Source organism: Esox lucius, chromosome 14, assembly GCF_011004845.1.
Source record: "Esox lucius isolate fEsoLuc1 chromosome 14, fEsoLuc1.pri, whole genome shotgun sequence".
In the NCBI taxonomy this organism is placed as follows: Eukaryota; Metazoa; Chordata; class Actinopteri; order Esociformes; family Esocidae; genus Esox; species Esox lucius.
This window is the reverse complement of record NC_047582.1, coordinates 1,493,692-1,521,338: the sequence shown is the minus strand read 5'-3', so window position 1 is coordinate 1,521,338 and position 27,647 is coordinate 1,493,692. Positions and strand designations below refer to the sequence as shown.

General features: G+C 37.7%; 1 protein-coding gene and 1 long non-coding RNA gene across 5 annotated transcripts; both read right to left on the bottom strand.

Moving 5' to 3' along the window:
* Nucleotides 1-1,187: 1,187 nt before the first annotated feature.
* On the bottom strand, nucleotides 1,188-16,447 carry upk3b (uroplakin 3b). The gene is made up of 6 exons (XM_010867476.5): nucleotides 15,860-16,447; nucleotides 6,679-6,846; nucleotides 6,218-6,455; nucleotides 5,958-6,040; nucleotides 2,561-2,690; nucleotides 1,188-2,350 (listed from the first exon to the last, which is right to left on the bottom strand). Exons 1-6 carry the CDS (start codon nucleotides 15,924-15,926, stop codon nucleotides 2,266-2,268), a joined length of 771 nt encoding a protein of 256 aa, XP_010865778.1. The 5' UTR covers nucleotides 15,927-16,447; the 3' UTR covers nucleotides 1,188-2,265.
* Nucleotides 16,448-22,982: 6,535 nt separating this feature from the next.
* Nucleotides 22,983-26,706, bottom strand: LOC105008224. 4 transcript variants are annotated; one of them, XR_002196458.2, is made up of 7 exons: nucleotides 25,931-26,706; nucleotides 25,504-25,646; nucleotides 24,884-24,986; nucleotides 24,571-24,755; nucleotides 24,101-24,181; nucleotides 23,571-23,632; nucleotides 22,983-23,362 (listed from the first exon to the last, which is right to left on the bottom strand). It is a non-coding gene; the product is annotated as an uncharacterized LOC105008224 (long non-coding RNA). The 4 variants fall into 4 exon arrangements; XR_827628.4 differs by lacking the exon at nucleotides 24,884-24,986; XR_827629.4 differs by lacking the exon at nucleotides 24,884-24,986 and having other exon boundaries at nucleotides 23,571-23,617.
* Nucleotides 26,707-27,647: the final 941 nt, after the last annotated feature.

The window sequence follows — 27,647 nt, the reverse complement described above, 5'->3', positions numbered from 1 at the left end:
AGGTGTTGTCAGGTATTTTGTAACCAGGCTTTTTTGTGGCATTGCCGCAGTAAAGGTTTCTTTATGGCATTTCGACCATGTAGCTCATTTTTGTTGGTGTCGTCACATTGTGCTCCTTGAAACTACCACACCATCTTTTTCCAGAGCAGCCTGTATTTCTCTTGAGGTTACCTGTGGGTTTTTCTTTGTATCCCAAACAATTCTTCTGGCAGTTTTAGCAGAAATCTTTCTTGGTCTTGTTATGGAAATGTCTTGAACTGATGCATTCTTATTGATTAATGTATTGAGTCCCCATGTTTAGATAAGAAAAGGAATGTCGGTTGTGCTGTGGTAAAGCAAGTATGAGGTGCTGAGGTAAATGTGAATCTTTAGCAGGATGGGGGTAGATGCAGAACAATGGGTCTTAGGACAGGAAAGAGGAAGATACACAACAGGGGGTACGATGGATAAGGAACATGTTATTGTGGTATGACCATGCAGATTCTTACCTCCACCCATTCCTCTATAAGTATCGAATGTATTTCCAAATGCTTTAGAGACTCCTCGGTTGATTGTTTGTAAGCGTTTGACGCATCTCTCTATTTGCAAATAAACTTTATTATACCAAGAGAATTTTGTCTCTGTACTTGTCTCTATCAGAGTTCTGATTGATGAAATTGCCATCACAGTCTACCTGACCTTGGCTTGGTATCAAGAGATCCCAGAATTTTCCAATTCTTAATAAGTGATTGAACAATACTGACTGGCATTTGCAAAACTTTGGATATCTTTTCATATCCTTTTCCATCTTTATAAAGTTCCATTACCTTGTTACGCAGGTCTTTTGACAGTTCTTTTCTGCACTCCACGGCTCAGTATCTAGCCTGTTTAGTGCATCCACGTGGGCGCTAACAAACTCATTGACTATTTATACACAGACACTAATTGCAATTTAAAAAGCCACAGGTGTGGGAAATTCACCTTTAATTGCCATTTTCACGTGTGTGTGTGTGTGTCATCTTGTGTGTCTGTAACAAGGCCAAACATTCAAGGGTATGTAAACTTTTGATCAAGGGTATGTAAACTTTTGATCAGGGCCATTTGGGTGATTTCTGTTCACTATGATTTAAAAAGGAGCCAAACAACTATGTGATAATAAATGGCTTCATATGATCACTATCCTTAAATAAAAGATTTGCATGATCAGTCATATTTTCAAAATCAATGCCAAAATTTCACAATTTATGCCAGGATATTCAAACTTATGAGCACAACTGTATCTGAAATTAAATGAGTATTCAATGTCTTTCTTTACTTAATAGTAAAGTATTTATTAAATAAATATGCTTTTTTCAGGTTCTTGAGAATTCGTAACAGCTGGGTATGTTTTTATTATTCTGAACACCCTTTTTGGTTATTTACGGTAATCAATGCACCTGGTGGTGGTGGAGGAAGTAGAGTTTATTAGCTATTCACCTGCGTGGTTTTAGAGGGGAGATAGTGGGTGATGGGGGAGGTCATATTTTTGTTGACCGCTATCTAAACACTGTACTATCAAATCGAATGTCTGAGAAACAATTATAGAATGTTGCAATACATGACCTTGTTTGCTTCTCATGATAATAAAACGACAAAATGCAGTCTTCGGATTTGTCATCATTGAAGCGCGTCTGACAATTTAGTTTTCCCTGCTCAGCCTCTCGGCCGACAATTTCTGTGACTCTCAGATTGTCGCCCACAAGGGTTGTACCAAGCATACCCCATGACAAATAAAACAGCTCATAAAAAGTGTACTTTTGATGCCTGAGCTGGACAAATATATTTTTTTGATGGTTTATTACCAGTTTTTCCTAAATACATAACAGAAAATTGTGAAATATAGGGTTGAAGTGTTGATTCTTAAATTGTCCTCCAATTCTGGAATGACCCATATACACAGTTACAAGCCATACTATAAATGTTACATACATATGAATGTTTGATCTACTTTAGGCCAGGAGAGCTTTTACATCACAACAAAGAAAACCCAAATCTATAGTCATAGCAAAGATGAAAAGGGACTACACTAACAATATTATGTTTTAACTGGCCATTGACAATGTAGGATTCCATAGGCATATTTACGTATATTTTGCAGTGTTGCTTAGTTTGACATCTACAGTATATAAATAGCACTAGATCATTAAAACTTTGATCTTTCTATTTTAAGCTAATGCTGTGTGATTTGATTTGCTGTGTGCACAATGGTTACCCACTGTATTCGTGAGATGGACTGGAGTGGCCTAATTAATAATAAAGGATATTTGTATAAATGCTGTCCAAGTATCCAATTCCAGTGCTGATTTCATGGCCGCCACGGAATGAACCCAAACTGCAAGAGAGATTGAGAGAGAGAGGAAGCACAAAAGTGAACTCAAGTAAATACAAATGGTACATCAGAGGCTGCAGCTTATACTGCTACGCTAACCTAGGACGCCTAGTAATAGCTAGTAAAAACACTTTAGTTTTCTATAACCCTAACCCTAAATATGTTATTTTCTGATGTGGTATATTTTAGCCAAGATTTATATGCATGCCTTACCAGTCCAGTAGCAGCACCACTCCCACTAGTAGCAGTAGAACAGCCAGCAGGCAGGTGGAGATGACTGTGATGACCACCATTCCCCCAGAGCGATTCCCTATACTCTCATCTATTGAGGACCAGGATCTCACTGCACGTACACAGAAATAGCATTTACAAAATCCAACGGAAATGTGACCTAACAACTTTTCGGTCACTAGTCAAATTTGGTGAGTTTGGTTCACCTAAGGCAGTAGAACTACTGCCTCTTACAGTATCTCTCAAAAGTGTTTACCCCCTTGAACATTTCATCTTTTTTTGGTTACAACATGAAATCAAAATAGATAAAAAAAATTGCCACTGATCAACATAAAATAGTCAAAATACTTGGTCTGCTTCTGACCTGGATTAGGTTTTATAGACTCTGGACACATCCCACATACATTTATTAATTATTTCAACTTGTACTCTTAAAATGTTCTCCCGGCACAGCCAGAAGAGGACTGGTCATCCCACCGAACCTGATTCCACTCTAAGTTTCTTCCTAAATATCGGACCCTTTTAGGGAGTTTTTCTTAGCCACTGTGCTTCAACACTTGTTGCTTGCTCCTTGGGGTTTCAGGCTGTGTGTTTTGTAAAAGCACTTTGTGACAACTGCTGTTGTAAAAAGGCCTTTAGAAATACATTTAATTGATTGAAAATAATGTCCAAATAAATAATGAGAAAAATAAAATCTACAAATTGTTCTAAATTACAATACAATTGAAAAAAATAATTGGTTGCATAAGTATTCACCCAATTTTGTCAATATTTGGTAGAGGCATCTTTGGCGGCAATTACTGTTAAGTCTATCAGCTGTACACAACTGTACACAGCAAGTTTATTTCATCTTTACAAACTTGCTCAAGCTCTTTTTACAAGATCAACAGCACTTTTCAACTCTTTCCACAGAGGTCCGGGCTTTGACTGGGCCACTCCAGGACACCAACCTTTTTCTTTTTAAGCCACTCCAGGCTTAAAAACATTGGCTGTGTTTGGGGTCATAGTCCTGAAAGATTAATCTTCTCTCAAGTCCCATGTATCTTGTATACACTAGCAGGATCTTCCGGGATTTCATTTTATTTCTCTTATTGCTGCATCCATTTTGCCCTCTATCTTTTCAAACTTTCCAGGACCTGACACAGAGAAGCATGCTCATAGCATTATCCTACCACCACCATGCTTTGTGGTTGGGATGGTGTTCTCAAAATGATATGCAGTGTTAGGCTTGCACCAATCAGTGTTTAACATTGAGGCCAGAAAAAGCTATATTTCGGTCTCACTAGACCAGGGGTGTCCAAACCATTCCAGGGAGGGCCGTGTGTCTGCAGGTTTTCGCTCTCTCCTTGTACTTGATTGACTAATTAGGTTACTAATTGGTTAGTTTCTACCCTCACCTGGTTGTTTAGGTGTGAACTGGGACCAGTTTATGGGAGAAACCAAAAACCCCAGACACATGGCCCTCCGTGGAATGGTTTGGACACCCCTGCACTAGACCATAGAATCCTCTTCCACTTGGTCTGAGCCTACCACTGGCAAACTCTAGCCAGGATTTGATCTCTAGCCAAGAGTTAATAAGTTGTTTTCTTTTTGCCACTCTCTCATAAAGATTGTTTTTTGAAGCACCCAGGCTATTGGTTGAAGTATGCACAGAGACTCCAAGCTAAGCCATGAAGGACTTTAACTCCTTTAGAGTTGCCATAGGTCATTGGCCACCCTGACTACTTCCCTTCTTGCCTGGATACTCAGTTTTTGAGGATGGCCTGTTCTAGACAGATTCACAGTTGTGCCATATTCTCTCCCTTCCTAATAATGGACTTTACTGTGATGCAGGGGGTATTCTTTGGCTTGGAAAGGTTCTTACAGTGGGGAGAACAAGTATACACTGCCGATTTTGCAGGTTTTCCTACTTACAAAGCATGTAGAGGTCTGTCATTTTTATCATAGGCACACTTCAAGAATCTAAAACAAAAATCCAGAAAATCACATGATTTTTAAACAATTAATTAGCATTTTATTGCATAACATAAGTATTTGATCACCTACCAACCAGTAAGAATTCCGGCTCTCACAGACCTGTTAGTTTTTCTTTAAGAAGCCCTCCTGTTCTCCACTCATTACCTGTATTAACCGCACCTGTCCACACACTCAATCAAACAGACTCCAACCTCTCCACAATGGCCAAGACCAGAGAGTTGTGTAAGGACATCAGGGATACAATTGTAGACCTGCACAAGGCTGGGATGGGCTACAGGACAGCAGGCAAGCAGCTTGGTGAGAAGGCAACAACTGTTGGTGCAATTATAAGAAAATGGAAGAAGTTCAAGATGACGGTCAATCTCCCTCGGTCTGGGGCTCCATGCAAGATCTCACCTTGTGGGGCATCAATGATCATGAGGAAGGTGAGTGATCAGCCCAGAACTACACAGCAGGACCTGGTCAATGACCTGAAGAGAGCTGGGTCCACAGTCTCAAAGAAAACCATTAGTAACACACTATGCCATCATGGATAACCCTGAACCAAATAGAAAATCTTTGGAGGGAGCTGAAAGTCCGGCGCCCAGCGACAGCCCCGAAACCTGAAGGTCTGTATGGAGGTGTGGGTCAAAATCCCTGCTGCAGTGTGTGCAAACCTGATCAAGAAATACATTTACAGAGATCATACGTTTTCTGTTTTAAATACTTGTGTCATGCAATAAAATGTAAATTAATTATTTAAAAATCATACAATGTGATTTTCTGGATTTTTGTTTTAGATTCCGTCACTCACAATTGAGGAGTACCAATGATAAAAATGTGACTTCTACACGCTTTCTAAGTGGAAAACACTGCCGATTTTGCAGGTTATCAAATACTTGTTCTCCCTACTGTATTTCCTATCCCTAATTGGTGCTTTTGTAGAACCATATACTGGTTTTGCTCTATGTCCATTCATCTAAATGATTTGTTTTTTGTTTGGAATTGTACTAACCAAGAGTGGGATGTGCTTAGAGACAGGTATATTTAATCTGAAATCATGGGAAACACCTTAATTGCACATTGGTGGACTCTAACTAATTAACTTCTAATGCTCATTCAGATGTCACAGCAAAGAAGGTGAATACCTATACCTGATTCAAAAGCAAATTGCTGGGGGTCCCCAGGGCCAGGATCATATACCATCATTATTTTCTGTTCTATATTTGCAATAAATCTACCTCAATTTGTAGATTTTATTTTTCACTTCGAAATAATGGAAGTGTTCCTTTTTTTGTGTGCAAAAACTAAAATATTTTTTATTTCATGTTGTAAAACAATTAGTGTGGAAAAGCCAAAGGTGAATACTCATGTTCATATAGAATAGTCATGTTAGTTGTTTATTTAATTTGGTTCCTCTTACTTGTTGTTAGAACTATGGGGTATGACCATTTAGATTCTGAGACCACTTCTCTGGTGACAGGATCAATGAGGAGGTATTTCAACCTGAAAAATAACAGCAAAAAATCACCTACAAACAAGCATTTAAATGTGACCACCAACCTTTTTTTAAATATATACAGCCCTCGTCATGTTTAATTTGCTGTCTGTCACTTGTATTGTCAGAAATAAAAACCAATCTGAAAAGAACCCATTGGCTGCTTTGCGAGGAAATTACTACACCTGATTGTGGACCCTGGAGGTAGGATTCCATTGCAGTTGTTGGTGGTGCAGTTGTTCTCTGCCCCAACTTTAAAGTACCTGATGCCAGGCAACTGGCCACAAGGGAAGTCATTGGGGCGCCCCAGTTTGGTGACATAGTACATTTTATTAGTCTGACTGCTGAATGCAGTAGGATATGGAGAGGCATTGAGGATCTGTAATGCTGTATCCAGCTTGTCTGCATCAAAGTTGGTGACACCTGACAGTACGAATAGACACATTTAGAAATGTATATATTATTACACTTACATTTTAATCATTTAGCAGAGGCTCTAATCCAGAACTTAGTTACTGAATACATTATTTTCTCCCTTATTCTGTTGTTGTCTGAGAGATAATCATAAATTATTGTTTGATAGGGGAGAGTTAAAGGCATCAACAAATAGGGATACTAATAAAATGTCTTGAAATACATGACTTACCAGGTCCCGAGGCAATGACAGCCCACACTTGGCAAGTGCTTTGGCTGCATTTCAGCTGAGTCAGTGTGTTGAAGTAGCACAGAGGCTGGCCCAACACCATAGTGGTGCTGGTAACTCGGCCACTAGCCTTGTGGGGCAGAATCTCAGGTATATGGTCCACAGTCACAACTGCATGAACAGAACAGAATGAAAAATTGAACTTCTGGTTCCATTTTACATGGTAGATTGATGGTCAAACCTTTTCTATCGAAGCTGGGACTTCCGTACTGTTGTCTTTGAAGATCAGTATGGAAACGTTTCAGGATATGATTGTACACAGTTTATATTTAATAGTCTCCCTAATACCTTCCCATGGAAAATTATAGCTTTTCTACAATTCTGGGAGTTCCATGTCCCGAATACAATGGTAGTTTTAATGTAATTTATTTTAAAACATAATTGTAAAACGCTATCTATAAAAGGTTGGGCTTTTTTTTACTGTATAACATTAAGTAGTTGACCTAAAGGTTAGTTTTAATATACTGTATTTAAAACACTGTGTTGAATGGACATTGGCAATTCTGTCATGTCCTCAAAGATGTTCATTTATTTCTCATCAGCAATTAATTCAAAATTAGATACAAAATTGTATTTCTTATTTTGGATTAGAATGCTTCTAAAAAAGTAATTTTTATAATACTTGCCATTTTAATAAAAACTGACAGGGTTTTTTTGTGCCCCATCATTTAATCCAGCCTGTTATGTCAGTACAGCACCTTTCAGAAACGTTATATAAAATATCATTGAATTATGTCAAACTAACATCCGTTTTATTGTGGGAAAATTACTGTGCTATGCATAGTGGGTGTCTTATTATTCATTATTCAGCAGTAGTAAATGTAGGGTAAATTCTGTCACTTTGGTGATTCCAGTTTGATTTGACAGGTAGGTGGGACTTTTGCTGTGATGTATGGACTTGCTGTATGACGTGTGTTAGGGCTGGACTTCCAGAATGACATATGCATATCCGGTGACTTTGTAATTGTTTGATGTTTTACAACAATTGATAAACACACCAGACAAGTGTTATAACAGTAGTGAGATGTTTGATGCTTAACAAATGTGTCTTAAGGTTCTGGAATGTTAAATTCCCAGGCAATTAATAGGTGTTATATCAGCTGCAAGATGTTTAATGTTCAACAAAAGGGCACCAAGATTCAGCAATGCTAAACCCCCCGGCATTTTATGTTCCGATAAGTGCTACAACAGATGTCCTACAACCAGTGGGTGTTAACCTCAGGTTTCACAATGCGTGTGTAGCATGGATTTTTCCAAAATCATAGAATTTCATGGGTGAAGGGGTCCGGACTTACAATTTTGGAGAGTTTCTGCCCATTTTTTATTTTAACATGAGATGGGCCTTAAGATCAGATCTGCCCATTATAATGGCCCCTAAATAACCACTAGAACAAACTGTGTTATATACAGGTTGGTAAACATCCCTGTTTGTAATCCACCAAAGCACTATGGTGAACACATATTGCATGTGCAATGCTATTATTCTGAAGGAACAAACAACGCCTGAGTCAACCAGACATTATGACTAGGTTGACTGTATTTAAAATATTGGATTTAAAATATTGTTAAAAATAAAAATGATGATTTTGGTACAAGCAATGTGTAGGTATGAGCAATGATGATTTGTGAAATCAAAAAGGGGCTTTTAAGTCAGCATTACTTTTGAGTTGCATTATATGGCAAAACGTAACAAAGTTACCCAGAAGGTTGATTTTAAATTTGCATAAACAACTGTGATTCATTGACAGGTCAAGATATGTTATTTCAGGTAAACAAAACCTTTGTAAACACGTCTTATTAAAACGTACAAGCATTAACGAGAGATTGTTTTCCACACATTGGTAGAATTTTTTAACAGGTAACGATGTTGACAAACTCTTGTATTTGTGAGTTCGTGAATACTTGTTTTGTGTGTGTGTGTGTGTGTGTGTGTGTATGTGCGGTTGCTGGGACTTCCGGGTAAGATGTGTTGTGTTCATGTAATGATTTTTAATCAGATTTTTTATTGCTGTATTATGGACGTATGTGTGTTAAATGTGGTTTGAAGAGATTAATGGTGATATGGTTACAATAGCCAGCATTCATATGTAAGCGAATTAGTTTGTCGTTAATAGATACAATTAAATTTCGCGATGTCACAGCTGAGCCAAGATAATTAACAAGAACAGCGTTTATACCGGACTGGTAGTAGCAATATATTTGGCTGTCAAACTTCAACAACTATCTGAAGTAACTAGTTAAGTTTTATCCACAATTTGAATCATTGTAAGTGGTATAGTTCTAACGTGAAGAACAATTACATATAACCAATGACAAAATTAAGAGGTGTAACCTGTTGGAGGTGCCACGGCTGTGTTGTCAAGACAATATTAAATGTAGGCCATTTACATAGTAAGTACAAGTTATTTCATTTTAAATAATTGATTTGAATTGTGTTGCAATTACAAACGCTAACAAATGACATATTTGAACTTTTTAAGAATGTATAAAACAATTATACGTTGGAGCAATCATGTTGTATGCAATTGGAGCAATGCTTTTATCTGTCTTTCATAATGTCTGTTATATGTCTCTGGTTTAGGTTGAGCGGAATTAAACCCAGCCATGTTTGGAAAAAAAAATGTTGGGCCTTCAAATCTTGTTAAGCAGTCTTTTAACATTATTATTAATCAGCTTTAAATACCTGCATACGTATGGTCTTCTGTTACCCCTGTTTGTTTTTATTTCAGACCATGTAACCATCAGCAGTGTTGATTGGACTGCACAGTTGTGATCTTACACATCCTGAACAGTTACTTTTGGTGCAAGTCCAATTATTTACAGCCATTTTTAGCGTTGTACTAAACTGTTATTAACATTATGAGAATATGCATACAGCTGAATCTTTGTACTCAATATATCAACCAACAGTGTGAGGGCCCGGTGATGATGGAGAGAACATCACCATAATGGCTTCAGTTATGGACCCCACCTTGTGGCTGCACAGCGTCAGAGTTTTTTTTTAACACAGTTACCCCATTACACAATGCTTGAAAGCTGAAAGTAATACATATCTACAGTCAACTCATCAAAACTGTGATGTATGTAAAAGTATGTTTGAGTTAGAATAATATTTTAACCTGTTAGTGGATCATTATTTACACATTAAGCTAGAGAAATGGCGAAAGATAGTGCTAACTACAGACCAGACACGGAACAACCATCAACATCTACACATGATCAACAGACCACACCCCAAAATACAAATGAACCAACCATTACTTTCTTACACAGCGATACAGACAATCCACAGATGCAAGGTTTGTTTACGGAGATTAGTAGCCCCCATTTTTTAAATAATCTAGTTGACTCTCCTCCGAGCTCTCTGACGCAAACTCATTGCAACTATGGCGATGTTAGAGTAACACAACGTAATGAGTTTGACAACGTTGAATTATGACAGTTGATATATTTCCAAAAATTTATTTTTTTGGAAATGGGATTTTGGCACATTCTATGCACTCATTATGGAAGGCTTGGATACTTGGATTGTTAGAGCTTCAGACTTGTACATTGGCCTGGTGTTCGCATGCAGATTGAGTTGATTGGTGAATCTCTGATCTCCCCTGTACATTTGTGACCATGAGAGCAGATTAATATAATGAACACGTTTGGTAATTTACTTGAAAGTGTTATGCAGAGTAATGCGCAGCTTATGACATAAAGCTCAAACACTATTAGTAGATCAGATTATCAATAAAAAAAGAAGGCATTTATATGTGGTGTTGAATAATGATTCTAAATAGTTTTCCGTTTGTTTGATGGGTATGTTGAATCCACAGTACACACATGCTGAGGCCCTGGTTAGTGGTTGCGAGCTACATATGGGAGCCTTAGATGATTGTATGACATTCACAGATATTGTTAGGTTTGAAGAAATTACGGTGTAAAATGTATGTCTTTCATCGAACACGGGATGGTCACTTTACCACATTTCAAGACAGGGAGGACACTCACACTAGAACTGTATCTATGTACTTACATTATAACCATTTCTATGATATCATGAATCTGATGGGTTTTCTGGGTGTGTCATATGTTTGTGAGTGGTTTTATACAGGTTTTAACACCCGCTGTGATCATGGCTGTAAACATTGCTGTAGTGTCTGTCTTCATGAAGATTGTCATACCCAACCCTGTAACACAAAGCAGTGCCCGGACTGTAAGTGGATATGTTATTCAGACTTTTGTCATAGACAGCATAAAGGCTTGAAGCTCCACAAAGTTGCGGGTCGTTGGGTGACCAGAAGAAATACTTGGTCGATTGTGGGAGTCATTTACAACAATAGAGCGCACAAGTGCACGGCTAACGTGTCCCAATTGTAACGTGGATCTGACTGTTGAAATGAATCATCAGTGTTTCATAAAATCCTCTAAACCAGAGGACCCCAGTAAGCAATACATATTTTATGATTTTGAGACAATTGCCAATCCTGTGAATGGTATACACAATTGCCAATCCTGTGAATGTTGAAGCCTGATATGTATTTACATGAGAAAGCTAAAAGATAGTCTGCCATTTTACAAAGATTTTGGACTGTTGTTAGACAGGGGGAGCTTGACACAAATACATCGCACCTGTTGGATCTGGCTGAAAGTGTGACAACAACCAATAAAATTGCTGATGCTAAAAGGTTGTTGGGGTGGGGGGAGTTTTTAGAGGCAATGGCATGTCTTAACATGCCTTTTACAAATATTCCAAATTAGTTTGTAAGACTTAAAATCTATTTCTATTAACAAATGATAATTTAGCCACACCCCGGCACATACTTCCAGTACCACTCCCCCCACAACTGGTTATCAATCAACCAAACCTTTCTTTGTATACCCTACCACAAACCCCACAAAATGATTTCCATTTTAATGTGTTTAAATAAATATATATACATAATTTGTGATTTATTGTCAAAGTGTATGTTTTGCCTTTAATAATTGTTGTAAGAAAAATACTATGTAAACCTTGATGTGGTTTTATGATTGGTTTTATTTTTGAATAATAAAGCAGATATACACATTATTTACTTTTCTATTTCTTCAACAACACTGACCTAAATTAAATGATTCACAAGATTGGGCATGTTGTATGCAATTAAACATTTGCTTATCACGCTTACTCAGGTACATCTTAGATACAAACTTTGAGAGAAGTGTCACTGGCTTGTTGTTGACTCTCTGTTGCGCACCTGTGCAATTGGGCTGTACGCTGCAATACTCGGCCCTCATTCAGGGGGGTTGCGGTTGGTGGGTGTCCCTTTGGTTGATGCCTGGCAAGGTGGGTGGATTGATTTCCTGCCTGTTGGGCCCTGTCCGGGGCCTCCCCCGGGTAGGGCCACAGTGTCACTGGACCCCCCCCCCCCCCCCGTCTCAGTTCCAAGGTGTTACGCTGCTATATTATTGTGCTGGGGGATATGAGGAATGCACTACTAACTTTTCTCAGTCTCCTCCAGTTTTACATTTTAGGAGGAGATGAGGTCCTGGTCCACACCTGCGGATTACCTGGTTTGGGGGGCCCGTTGCTGTCCCTGTCCTTGTCCACCTGGTCATACTTCTGACCTAGTCTAAAATCAAATAGACTCTGGATTTAGCCCAGAGAAATGTATTTATTATTCCAATTGGACTCTTAATATCTCACCTGGCACAGCCAGAAGAGGACTGGTCACCCCTCTGAGCCTGGGTCCTCTCTAGGTTTCTTCCTAAATTTCAGCCTTCTTAGGAAGTTTTTCCTAGCCACTGAAAATTCAACACTACTGTTGTTTGCTCCTCGGGGTTTAAGGCCGAGTGTCTCTGTAAAGCACTTTGTGACAACTGCTGTTGTAAAAAGGGCTTTATAAATAAATTTGATTGATTGATTGAGACTAGCTCATAATTTTTTCAGAAATCATCAATATAAAAAGACAACAGCTTTATAACTATTGTCATTAGATAGAGAAAGAGAAAATATTAGTTCCATCTGGTTTAGTGACTTTTACACGTAGGTACAAGAAAGTATTGTTTAGGTCAATGTAGCAATTTCCTGCAATAAAGAACTCCAGAGGGGCTGCGTCTGATATTGCTGATAGTGTCGGTATTATTATTTTTTTCTTAATAGATGTCTGTGTGAAAGGAACTGTGAATAAATCAAAATCTGTTTTCATACATTCACCAGACATACAATGTAGGAGTGCCATCTTCCTTAAATACAGCTCCGGAAAAAATTAAGAAACCACTGCACCTTTTCCTTTCTTTTCCAAAAAAGTTGAAAAGGAAGGTTTTGAGTGAGGAACTGAAGGGTTCAAATTAAGAGACCACTGCAAATTCAACGCTTCTGTTCCTCACTCAAAACTTCACTTTTCAACTTTTTTGGAAAGGAAAGAAAAAGGTGAAGTGGTCTCTTAATTTGTTCCGGAGCTGTATGTTCTTCAACTGTGCAGTGTTCCCTTTGAGTGTCCTCAGTGCAGTATGTTTTCTTTCAGCAGTGTTTCACCCAAAACGTTGATCACTGCACAATCCGCCATGGTTTGTAATGTGTAAGTAAGTTTACACAGGCAAGACTAAATGACCATCACCAGGGTCTGCATGGTTTAACTACACAGACAACACCAATCACCTCATAAAACATGAAAGGTTAACACCCACTGGTTGTAAGACATCTGTTGTAGCACTTATCAGAACATAAAATACCAGGGGGTTTAGCATTGCTGAACTGTGGCGCCCTTTTGTTAAACATTAAACATCTTGCTGCTGATATAATGCCTATTTATTGCCTGGTAATTTAACATTCCGGAACCCTAAGACCCATTTGTTATGTATCAAACATCTCGCACATGTTATAACATGTCTGGGGTGTTAATTAATCGTTTTAAAGCATCAAACACACAATTCAATCATAAATTACAAAGTCACTGGACAAGCATACCTCATTCTGGAAGTCCCGCCTACCAAACCGGATGTCCCGCCCACCTGTAAAATCAAACATGAAGCCCCACCCACCATGAATCACCAAAGTGACAGAATATACCCTACATTTACTACTTTCAGTTTATGATAATCTTATGAGTTCAAGTATAACATGTTCACTCGGTTTGATTCAAATATAAATCACGTCTTAATAATATCTTGGATATTAACATTCTTAAATATGTTAGAATTCTTACAATTCCAATTCCTAGTAAGCTAGCTCAATGAAGATAACTGACTAAATACTACTATTATTTATCCTTGTCTTAAAGTTACATTACTGTCCATAACAGGGTGTGCATTTAAGGCAATGTATAGCATTTGCCTGTAAATCTATGCCTGTAAGTGCCTGAGTTTGAACAATATATATATTTTTTGAAAGCTTAACATATCCTTATTATAGTAATATATAAACATAATTAAGTGTAAAACATTTTCTTTTTGGATCTCCAGAAGTCATCAAATTGTAGAAATGACCTATAGACTGGATTTGACATTCTTTTCAAACATATTCTTGATTTTCTGCAGATGTACAGCACTTGCTATCAGGGTTTGGACAAAATATTAGTCTCAGCGCATTTGAAACTTGACATTGCTCAGTTGCAATGTGTGTGATGGTAATTCCATCGATCGACACTCTTAAAGGAGTATGAAACAGAGACAAAATTCTCTAGGCACCATTTTTATATAATTTGCAAATAAGAGAGATGCGTCAACTGCTTACAAACATAATCGTCCAAGGAGTCTCTAACTCAATATAGCTCATTCAACAGTATATATCACATACAAAAAGGGGTGTGGTAAGTTGTTATCCACCTGTCTTGTGTCACATAGGTTTTACCCAAAGGGCGGGCTGTCCCCCCACTTTATCCTTCCTGCCATAATGTTTACTGTTGTGTTTACCTAAAGGGGCAAGCTATCCTCCCCCACATGGGTAACCTTTTCAACTGTAGGAGAAGACTCACAGCATCTGGACAAACAACATGATAGGCAGATTTACGATTAACCCTATAATCTACTGGTGCCGGTCAAGGATGTCCCCCTAGGACAAATACCAGAACCCCTCTCTCACGCTCCTCTACCTATCTAAACATGGGTACTCAGTAATTTAACTAGTAACTCATTCATACATGCATAGGACCAAGAATACATCAGTTCAAGAATTCCCACAACATGTGACAAAATTGGGAGAACAATACAAGCTCAAGTAACTATTACTACAGAAACATCCTTTTTGGTTTTGTTCAGCCCAGTTAGCTTAGAATAGCTATTTGATAGTGGATTTGACTACTGCTTTGTATGAAAGCATCTGCCGAATGTCAGTGTTTTATGCAATGCTGTGTTGGATTAAATTACTTTCAAATGAATATTGTATTTACTACTATAGCTATATGAGCTCTACAACAAATGTTCTTGTCTTTCAACACTTTTACCCTTGAAACAGTATCTGAACCATTCTTCTTTTCCTCAGTTCATGTTTACCATTTTGTTGTAGCTCAACAAGGAGCTGGGTCAATGTGTACACAATGAACAGTGAAAAAGGAGCCCCAATCCTGACAAACCAGTTTATTCTATTCTCCTGTTGCACAGGTGCCTTCCTGGCTAATGAGGTGTGATTCCCTTAATACAATATATTTAGACTTTCAACAAGGAAGTTCTATTTTAAGTTCTTTAACAGTTACAAATAAGAGTTCTGGATGATGGCAACCCCCCAAAAAACTTTGAAGATAAACCAATTAAAAACACCCAACAGAGCAAGGAACATGAGAATGTTTAGAATAAAGACATATCCATAAAAAAAAAGGCAAGTGTCTAATGTCCACCTGTTCTCCTAATTTTGTTAGATGAAGTTAAAGGATTTCAAAGTATCTTGTGTAATTTCTAATATATATATATATATTTTTAATCTTTGTTAGGAATTTTCCATCATTTTAATATCAACACAAAGTCCAAACTGAGCATTCTTCCAAATTATATGGTAGCCTATATGAGTGAAGTGTTAAAGTACAAATAATGAACTTGTAAAAATACATCTGAAAACATTGATAATGTAATGATAAATGTAGATAATCCCTGATCAATCAGAAAATTTAAATCCCTGTGCTAAAAATATGGTTCACCGAAAGAAATGTTGGTCTGGGACACTTACTTTGTGGTCGGATTCCATGAATAAATGCGATGAAGAAAGAAACATATGAAATGTAAATCCAAAACATTGCAGATATGATGTTGATATTCAGACAAACGTTCTCTGCCGTCGCTAATATTTTGCTAAACTTAACACATTTTCCAGTATCCTAAGTCTTCTCTTGAGTGCACAAAAAAACTGCTGTATAGTCAGGGTTGCCAGGTGTGGTTAAAATTTCTAATTTAATGACCACTCAAAACCCGCCCACAAGCACAAAAGCCTTCAAGGATCAACTAAATTCAATTTAGTTTGACATAAAAAGTGCCTGCAGCACTATAGATGTCCACCATTAGGTTAGACGGATAAGCATTTATGACTTTTATGTCACTGTTTCAGAGGTTATATTTCCAACTTTGGGATAATAATGAATTCTGATTTGAATTTAATTTACACATAAAATTAATAACAAAATCTGCCTATGATCACATTATAAACATAGCTATAAGTAATGGATTCATATCCAGACAAGATCTAACAAATGTATTTTCTTTATCACTTATTTTCTTTATCAGTCATTATGGCTATTGTGTGTATACAGTGAGGGAAAAATATATTTGATTCCCTGCTGATTTTGTACCCTTGCCCACTGAAAAAGAAATGATCAGTCTATAATTTTAATGGTAGGTTTTTTTGAACAGTGCAAGTCAGAATAACACCAAAAAATCCAGAAAAACAATGGTAAAAAATATTATTATTAAAAATTGATTTGCATTTGAAATAAGTATTAAAATTTGCATTTGAAATAAGTGAAATAAGTTTTTGATCCCCTCTCAATCAGAAAGATTTCTAGCGCCCAGGTGTCTTTTATACAGGTAAAGAGCTGAGATTAGGAACATATTCTTAAAGCGACTGCTCCTAATCTCAGCTTGTTACCTGTATAAAAGACAATTGTCCACAGAAGCAATCAAACAATCTGATTCCAAACTCTCCACCATGGCCAAGACCAAAGCACTATCCAAGGATGTCAGGGACAAGATTGTAGACCTACACAAGGCTAGAATGGTCTACAAGACCATCGTCAAACAGCGTGGTGACAAGGTGGCAACAGTTGGTGCGATTATTTGCAAATTGAAGAAACACAAGAGAACTGTCCAACTCGGTCTGGGGCTCCATGCAAGATCTCACCTTGTGGAGTTGCAATGATCATGAAAACGTTGAGGAATCAGCCCAGAACTACACGGTTGATCTCAAGACAGCTGGGACCATAGTCACCAAGAAAACAATTGGTAACACACTACGACGTGAAGGATTTAAATCCTGCAGAGCCCGCAAGGTCCCCCTGCTCAAGAAAGCACATGTACAGGCCCATCTGAAGTTTGCCAATGAACATCTGAATGTTTCAGAGGAGAACTAGGTGAAAGTGTTGTGGTCAGATGAGACCAAAATCAAGCTCTTTCGCATCAACTTAACTCACCGTGTTAGGAGGAGGAGGAATGCTGCCTATGACCCCAAGAACACCATCCCCACCATCAAACATGGAGGTGGAAACATTATGCTTTGGGGGTGTTTTTCTGCTAAGGGGACAGGACAACTTCACTGCATAAAAGGGACGATGGACGGGGCCATGTACCATCACATCTTGGGTGAGAACCTCCTTCCCTAAGCCAGGGCATTGAAAATGGGTCGTGGATGGGTATTCCAGCATGACAGTGACCCAAAACATACGGCCAGGCAACAAAGGAGTGGCTCCAGAAAAAGCACATTAAGGTCCTGGAGTGGCCTAGCCCTTCTGTTCCATGTTTTTATCCTTCATTGTCAAGATTTTGTTACATGCACTATTTTACACCAGAATCATTGACATTTTCTCTTCATATTCAACATTTTTCTCATGGTAAATGTGGCCCTAATTTTCACTTTAATACTTCTGTATTCCAATTTTTCATTTTTAATCATCTGGTCCTCCATACTTAAAAAATTCAGATCTTCAACTAGTATTTATAAAACTCACAACAACTCAAAATCTAGCTTGAAGTTTTCAGACATGACTAACTGTCCTACCTTGGAATCAGTACATCAGGGAAATGCTCCTTTGATTAACGATGTAAGTTAAACAAGAAGATGCTGACTTGTCTAAGTATCATACTTTGCTAAACCAAACCTTGCTAGCACTACATTATGATGTTAATAATAATAATGAGTTACTTTTCATTTGTTTCCAGGAACATCTGATTTAAATTGAGTTTATAAAAATGTAGAAATTGACAATGCAAATAAGAAGTAGCCTAGGGTGATCCGGTGATATAAGCCACAGGTTTGATATATACAAACAGCGACATTAGTTTTTGTATTTGTAAACTTGGCATTACTTTAGCATTTGTAAAAAAGGTTTGCAAAAGTGGAATGACTTTTGTAGTAGTAAAGAGATTTGCAAACCTGGAATAACTTTTGTAGTTGTAAAAAATATTTGCATACTTTTAACTAACTTGATAACAAAATGTTTATTTGTAAATGACAATCTGCGGTTGTACATTTTACAACGTTTGCCAGCAGAGATACCCATGAGGACTGATTGGCATGGCATAGCTTTTTCCCGATAAACTGTATGGTGAGTCCATCACGGTTTCACCTTTTAACCAATCTGAGTAGATTCTGGAACACGTCGCACCAGTTTATGAAGGGATAGTTTAAAAATATTATTTATCTAAAAATTCACTGACCAAAAGTTAGTCCAGAATGGTAATTGGTCCTGTCCCAATATCCGCACTTGTGCCCCTTAATTGCGCATTCTCGCTAAGGGGTGCAAGACTGTAGGGTGTCCCAATACTTTAGTGTTGTTCTCCAGGGGTGATCATCAGCACCCTCTTGCGCACTTAAGGCACCCCTTCCGCAAGTGTGCATCAGACCTGACTTTGTTATAACCTATTACCCAGAATCCCTGTAGTGTCTTTATGTTTTGAACAGCTAACCACTGGGGAAGCAAAACGGTTGCTTTGGCGCAGGTGGGACAACCGGGAAGAGTGGCAACCATGGCGATGAGCATTGGAGAATATTTAATTTTTTAAGTGTAAATGAAAATTCTTGACAGAAAGAACAAGATCGCGAGTACAAGCGGCTCAAATGGGTTTTCTCAGAAGGATGGCTGGCTTCTCCCTTAGGGATAGGGTAAGAAGCTCACCCATCCGTGAGGAACTCGGAGTAGAGTAACTCCTTTGGAGTGAGGAACTCCTTTGCATCGAAAGGAGCCAGTTGAGGTGGTTCGGGCATCTGGTAAGGATGCCCCCAGGATGTCTCCCTAGGGAGGTGTTCCAGGCACGTCCAGCTGGGCGGAGACCTAGGTCCTTATATTTCGACACTGGCCTGGGAACGCCTCGGGATCCCCCAGTCAGAGCTGGCAAATGTGGCTCGGTAAAGGGCATTTTGGGGTCCCCTGCTGGAGCTGCTGCCCCCGTGACCCAATACCGGATAAGCGGATGAAGATGAGAATTCTTCTAGTAATATATTGGAGGTGATTTCTGATACATTTTAGCAGGAGTACTGCGAACACCACAACTACAGGCAGTACCATGTTTTGGTCTCCAAAGCCCAACAGAAGTGACGTGTACAGAAGTGTCCCAAAACAGCTTTGGGCCCTTGCGCCGCTAAGTGCACAAGTGTGCACTTCGCAGAAGACCTTAGGGCATAGTGCGGATATTGGTACAGGACCATAGAGTCATAAATTCCAACCCTCCATTGTTCAGCTCTGTCCTCGGGCTGTAATTAGCGTTCTTAGCATTGTCCAAATTTATGAATGTAAACTATTCATCCTACAACAGCAAAGCTGCATTGCAAGCGGAAAACTACTCCAAAACATTCCAAACTAAGACTAACGGTGTTGTTTAACTCAAAGAACATAACTTTGTTTTCCTTGAAAAAGTTGTAAAATTCACAAAGGAAATATGTTTAATTCGGTATTTCTTCAATATCTTTTTTAATAATTGTCATAGAAACTTGATGTATATTATTCTAAAAATATCTGGCCTACTGGTTCAAGCTTTATCTTGGTGAAAAATACCATTATGGATTTATTAATAATCAAATCAATGCAAACAGGTATAATTCTGTATTTCTTCAATATCTTTTTCTGTATTGGTCATAGGAACTTCAAACCTGATGTATATTATTCTAAACATAGATGGCCTACTTGATCAGCCTTTGACTTGGTGAATAAGTATTTATTTATCAATAAATCCATGGAAATAGTAGGCCAGCATATAGATTGATGTTGATGAGAGTCCATAATGATACTATGTTCGTCTTCTGATATTTCAGCAATTACCTGGTTTACTCTTTTACCTCTGTCCCTAAATGTGGAAGGGAGCCTGAATGTAGGAACGAATGTGCATGTCTGTTGAATCGAGAATTTAAACTGATTTCACCTCAGTATCTTACCTGCGGTCTGTTTATAGGCAAAAGGACTATCTTTCTGTTTTGATTCAAGCAGTAATCTAGGTTGCTATACTTTGCTGGACATAGCCGATCAGGCAGGCATTTATCTGATGAACCTATTTTGGCACACTGTTTCTGAGTTTCATAACATGACTGTACATCCAAAATGCACTGATTAGGCCTGTTGTACATCAGACTAAAGATGATGCTTTTGAATGATGAGCTATATGCAAAAAGCGACTAATTTCTATGAATTGAAGTATCTGAACTAAGCTAATCTGCGCTAATCCCTTTGAGTGTAAACCTACCGTCTGGTCCATTGTTTTTGGTGCACAAACATTGACTTTAGATCAAAAGCTAAACTTTTTCTATTCAATTGTTCTATTCAAAAGCTAATCAGACAATGGTAGACACCAAATGTATATACAGTGGGGAGAACAAGTATTTGTTTTTAAAAATCATACAATGTGATTTTCTGGATTTTTTTGATTGCGTCTGTCACAGTTGTAGTGTACCTATGATTAAAAATTACAGACCTCTACATGGTTTGTAAGTAAGAAAACCTGCAAAATCGGCAGTGTATAAAATACTTGTTCTCCCCACTGTAATTTCATTTATTTAACCACTTAAATAGCTTTTACAAGTGTCAATATACCTGTACGGTTAATCTAACTAAATCGAATTAAAATAGTTTGCTAGTGCTGGTTTGGCTTGACCAAATTCCGCAATAGTATGTGGTTGCAGTACCGGAGGCTGCTGTTTCAGGACCGCAGTTCTAGGACCCTAGAGTTTCACGACAGTGACAACACAATTGATGAGGCTGTGGAGGCTTTCTCAGGATATGTGATGGTATTTGAGGAGACAATTATACCCACAAAGAAAGGTATAATATTTGAAATTTGTTCAAATGATAAACCTTGGATAATTAAAGAACTTAAGAATAACCTTACAATATGAACACATGTACATATTCCATAGGTGTCAAGACCCAGTGTAATTTGATTCAAGGTAAATTAAGGAAGCAAATTAAGGAAGCTAAATGGTCTAAAGAAAAGGTGGAATGTGGAAAGATGTGTGATGCCTGGAGAGGCCTCAAAATATTGTCTGGGACTACAGAGGACCAATGTAAACCCAGGAACATTAACACTGATGGGCTTAACTTCACCAAAGAGCGAAAGTCAACACAGCATCATGTCTTCATAACATTAGTAATATGCTCCTGAAGACTTGCTACAAACAACTGTCTTCTATGAACTTTTCAACTGGTCCTCAGAGGAACATACAGTTTAGCTATGTGGAAGACCACTACCATCTGCCTTGTTTAAAAGAGCAGACCCAGACTTCCCAATTACTTCTGGCCTGTAGCTCTACATCAGTGATGAAGAGTGTTGAACATCAATTACTTTCGCAACGACAAGACACGGTCCAGAACCTGGCAGATCAACTTGTTAGCCTACAGGAAGAGTAGGAGTCTAAATGATGCTGCCCTTACATTACTTCATCATATACAGTCACATCTGGAAAAACCATAGGCACATGCCAGGCTTGTGGATTTCTCTAGTGGCTTTCACACCATTCAACCACATCAAGTGGGAATAAACCTACTAAACATGAGTAAATCATCTATTCATACTGTGGACGAACGGACAGACGCACGCACGCACACACGAAATAAACGTGAAATATGGGTACATGCCTTTCCCAAGGTCCAACAGACCTGGTCATCAAATAATCTCCTACCAATGCTTCAAGGAATAGATCCATCTGTTGAGATTTTGTCTAAGGCTATATTTTGGGCAGACCTGAATTTTATGCTACTTGTGAGGACATGTTTGGGTTTTTGTGATTTATGAGGTCATAGCAACAAACACTGATATTTCATGCTTAAGTGATTTGTGAAGCCCACAGATACACATTCAATTTCAGGTTTATATGACTTACAAAGACTCCGTGATTAATAAAATAGGGTATGTTTTTGCAACTTGGCTGCTGTTAAATATGTTTAAAATTTCTGCATTAGAAGCATCGGTGTACAATAAAACTAAAACTTAAAAAAAAAAAAAAAATGTTATAGTTTAGCTCACTGTTCAGGAAACCTTTTTCATATTTAAAGGTTGATAAAATCTAGTAAAACTTAGTGGCTCAGAGATATGATTGAACTTCATTGGCTGGCCTCATGAATATTCCTATCCTTGTCCATAAGGACATAATAATTAACTAATGCTGCATATGGATGGAGTTATTAGAACTAGGGCTTGACTAAATTAAGAAATGGCAGCCCTCATCAAATGTTTTTACAGCATTGAACAACCAACCACAATACAGGATAAGGCAGTGCAATGGACATGGCTTATTTGAAATGAACGAACTACTCTCTTTAGCGTCATTCTATAAAAAAGAACATTATGAATCCAACATTAAAGCTTCCAACCTGAAACAATACAGTGTACAGTGTGTTCAGCTAACCAGTCTAAATAATGTCAGAATGTACATCCCAATTACATTAATGGAAGTTAACACACATGAGGCCTGTTAAAAGTAGCACCCACTCATAAGGAATTTTCAATAGCTTAAAGAGCACATGTGGAAAACTTGTGGAAAAACAAAGCAATACTGAAAGCCTGGGAAATAAGTGTGAAAGTAACAATCCCTAAAAATACTTGCTTGTTGACACTGAGGGTAGATTTTAAAACGTATTCTCTGAAATAAATGATGTCAGTTACTTGAAACAATGCTTTATGATATGATCCTGAAGTTGTAAGAAAAATATGATAGTGTCTGAATGGTGGGGACAAAAAAAACTACATATGATCATAAATAGTCCTCATGAATAAATTTCAACATGGCAGATTCAGTCAAAACTATGTGGCATGCTTGTACAAGAAAACATCAATAGCAATCCTTCAATGAAAATAAAGAGAATATCAAAACGAAACCCATTACAAACATTTTCACTTGATATCTCAGGTGACACCGATTAGAACATAGAACTCTACTATGAGAACTTGTGTCAGAGGAGGTCCCACTTGAATCTGGAACATAGTTGGCATCATCATAGTCCGTAGCATCCGAAAATTCATCAGTAATGTCATTAGAGATCTGAAGGAAAATGGAGAGAAAAGCATCTTATTCTATCAATATGTTAAACATTTATTAATAGCTAGAATATTGTTCTCCTAGTACAATCACATTTACATAACACCACATTTAAACATAATAAGAACATGAAATTAAAAGTAACATTTGAGCTCCTTAATATGATTTGGGTTTTACTATTTCGTTATTGTTGTCTATTGGTATTTATTACCTGGGCATTTTAACTTGAGTTTCCATCATGAAATCCAACATCATAGACTGCGGGAGGTCCAACTTTTGAAATTATTAATAATTTTCATCAAACAGACATTTTCACTCACAAAATGAGGACATGATGACTGAACACACAAAGAGTCAGTGTTCCTGTCTTTTAAGTTATACTGTTGTAGTAAAAGAAAGCTAAAACCTCCACAGTAATGGACAGGGATCTACTTCCCTAGAAGTTAAACCATGGAAACTCATAAGTAGAAGCTTACATGGGCAATGCATGTGTTTAAAGTAGATAAAAACATCGAATTTAGTGAAAATTAAGATACATTTTATGTTTTGAGGGGTAGTTAGTTCTATCAAATTCTAGGGGTCATTTCCTTACACGATGGTATGCAGAAACTAGTAATGGCTATACTGATTGTTGAACATTTCACGAGAACCTGTTTTAAGAAGGTAAAAATTCATTTTATTTATGCACTTAAGTGAGACATGTATTAAAATAGAAGAAATCCAGAGTAAATGTGTAGTCACCTGTTGGAAGGATGAACTGGATCTCTCGCTCACTTCTGGGTCTCCTGAAGGTTCAGTCTGGATCATGCCACTTAGTGTCTGCTACAAAGTATAACAACAATAATCTGTCAGATATGTATTGTATTTTAATACATTAATAAGCCTTAATTAAAAAAGTATCAATGTGTAATAGACAGAGCCAGAAAGAGACCCTTTTCTACCTTCACTTCTTTTAGTTAAGAAATTTGTATTTCTTTTTTTTTAAACTTAAAGAATATTTCCTTCGTTGCATGCAAGCACACCTCATGATGCACATTTATAACACCAAGTATAAACATAGTGTACACAATTTCATCAGTAAAGTAATTCCACAGGAAGATATTGATGGGCAGCATACACTCCTGAAGGGAAATTTATGTATCTAATTATATATACAATTATTTTATAAATATATATATACACATTGATCTCAATCAAGAGGTCTTTCTTACCAGATTACGCCATGGCCATTGAGAATATCCATGATCATATGTTATTTCAGTCTCTGTTTTCAATTGCAAATAAGCAAAGATGAGGTTTACCCTGGACTGTCAACTTTCGCATTTTACAGTTTGGTGACTTGTGGCCATCATTCACCAGCCTTCCCATGGAGCCATCTTCGTGGGACGCATCTATGCTAAAGTAGGAGGAAACAAAATGTTTTTCCACAAAAAAAAAAAACATTTAGAGAATAACAGATCTTACCACCATGTGTCATTGTTCCATTTAAAATCAAACAAGAAAGCATTTTGTTTTTCTGTATACTTCTTCTGCCTCTTGTTCGGTTCATATTGTGATATTAACTCTCCACGGTACTTGACAACAAACGATCCCTTTTCAATTGGTGTGCAGGTAAATACACCACGTCCTGAGTAAAAGTTAATAAAATAGTGTCAAGTTATGCAGCCAAAATTACAGTTAAGAATTTTACATCATGCTGTGGGTAACAAACAGCTTCAGCAGAAATACCGCAACAGAAAATGCTTCAGTCTATAGGTGAAATCTTGAGCATAGTGTGCATCTGATAGTGAGGGAACTATATAGCCAAGGAGACATCAAATAGTTCAGCTAAGAAAGCATTTAAAAACACCATTAAACTACAGTAGGTGGAAAGCACCAGTACAATGCAGCTCAGTGGTAAATTCTCTATCAAATGACTTTGCTCAGGCTTGCCTTCAATAGGAACATGAGATAAAGTGGAGTCGTTATTTTTGCAAAGAGCTGGCAACAGCAAAACATATTTTCTAAGCACTGGATGACTTAACAAGGCCAAATGTAATAAACTGCACAGAGAAAGCTTTGACAATGGGTTTTGCGTTTTTTACTTGAACTGGTAACTGTCACATAATTATGTCATATTTTAATTTCGACCACATATGAAATACCTTTAAAGTCACTGATCCACTTGACCTTAAAACAAGGTTTGTCACCTCCAGATGAAATAAACTGAATAGCCTCAGCCTCAGGACTAAGTCTTGTTCTCCTTTTTGACATGTTCTTCGGCCATGTGCACCTCAATTAGCAAAATCTACATAGATAAGAGACAAAAAGTCAGCAGGACAAGTACCAAAAAAACCTATACTTGAAAAAAATAGGATGTAAACATGGTATTACTCTGCCTATAGAAATAATGTAACATTAGCTTAACGTTACTCATGTTTTCACCAAAGCATGTCATTAACGTTAGCTTATTGTGCCAATTGCTACAACAGTGTAGCAAAGCGTACATTTCTGTTAAAGAAGGTCAAATTGAACATATACTCAGAAAATAACTATCGCTGTGGTTGAAAATGAAGAAAAGTAATTACTTACCAGGCCATGCCTGAGGAAACTCAATCTGTAGCTGAAAGACGGTCGTGAGACGTTCAGTGGCTCTGGGAATGTGGGAAAGCGGGCACATCTGCTTAACTTAAACATGCACTTCACCGTCCGCCACAGGCTTCCAAACAGACAACCGGGACGACGGGGGGAAAGCGCCACTTACTGCTGTTATTTAACTGGTCATTTGGCCATTTAGACTCCCAATTAGATATTAAACTTCTTATTGATAGTTCGGATTATGATGACATAATCAAGGTTTTCAACTCAAAGACCAGGTGAGTCTCCACCTTATGTGGCAGCTGCGGTAAGACCGTCCGTGTTTTTTATGCTGGCCAGCCGTAGCAATATGATGATGTTTCTGAAAGGAAGTTCTTAATATTAATTACATTTGTGACGATGTGACGCTTTTGAGCTCCGTGTATTTCTGCCGTAGTTTCGGTTTTCCACCTCCGATGTACAACAGCGCGCAGCCACTTCCCTAAACGTTGTCCCATTCAGAGGACCCAAACGGGGCTCTGAGTCTGTCAGGAGGTCTGACATCTTGTTGTACATTAAAAACTAATAGGGCGCGATCGAAAACGGGTGCTATCTGTTTAGGTAGATGTGAACAGCTTATGACAGGCTGGTATCTGTGATATTCTGACATGACTAATACAAGGCATATTTAAATTCACCACCAATCTGCAAGCTCTTTTTATTTATAATTTTTAAAATACATGTGTGTTTATGTAAGCTTTAAAAAAAAAAAAAAAAAGAGTCCAGATATTCCCAGGCCCACCTATTAATGATCTGCATCTTGTGAACAACATTAAAGAAACACTTCCGGGTCACGAAAATCTGGAATTTTTCAAAATAAAAGAGACCAACGAATTACTTAAAAACGGAGATAAATTGAGTTTATTAATTGTTTGAGAACATGTACCTCTCAAAACATTGACAACAATTCACATATGATCATATTTAAGAGTAATTTCGATAAAAAGTGGGTGTTAGTGGGTGTTAAAACACGTTCCAAGGGTAAAATTCAGACAATGCCAATGACAGAATATGGAATACATATTGCCTCATAACTAATAAACTATTGAATATTCCACAGAGAAAGCAGTGTAGGAAATGTCCAGGAGAATGTGTAGAGTAAGACAAACCTGTCTAATCATGGGGAACAGTGTGCTACATCTAGCAACACAATATTTCCACACCCTCTTTTTCCACAATGCAACTCAATGGATATGAAATACATATTGGCCTATAAAAAAAAACAATTCTACACGCCGCGGTGAATGTATTGTAGGAAATGTTCAGGAGACTCTATAGAATGATTATATGCAAAGAAATCAAGGGGCACTGTGTATTTGCAATTGTTGCTGGTGTTTTACTCCACCCATTCCATTGGCCACAATGCAACTCAATGGATATGAAATACATATTGGCCTATAAAAAAAAAACTATTCTACACGCCGCGGTGAATGTATTGTAGGAAATGTTCAGGAGACTCTATAGAAGGATTATATGCAAAGAAATCAAGGGGCACTCTGTATTTGCAATTGTTGCTGGTGTTTTACTCCACCCATTCCATTGGCCACAATGCAACTCAATGGATATGAAATACATATTGGCCTATAAAAAAAAAACTATTCTACACGCCGCGGTGAATGTATTGTAGGAAATGTTCAGGAGACTCTATAGAATGATTATATGCAAAGAAATC

Coding starts and splice junctions, on each gene's coding strand:
- upk3b (XM_010867476.5), bottom strand. CDS start 15,926: ATGTTTTGGATTTACATTTCATATGTTTCTTTCTTCATCGCATTTATT. Junction 6,847..15,859: donor TCATGGAATCCGACCACAAA/GTAAGTGTCCCA, acceptor CTGTTCATGCAG/TTGTGACTGTGGACCATATA. Junction 2,351..2,560: donor GTGGTGCTGCTACTGGACTG/GTAAGGCATGCA, acceptor TCTCTCTTGCAG/TTTGGGTTCATTCCGTGGCG.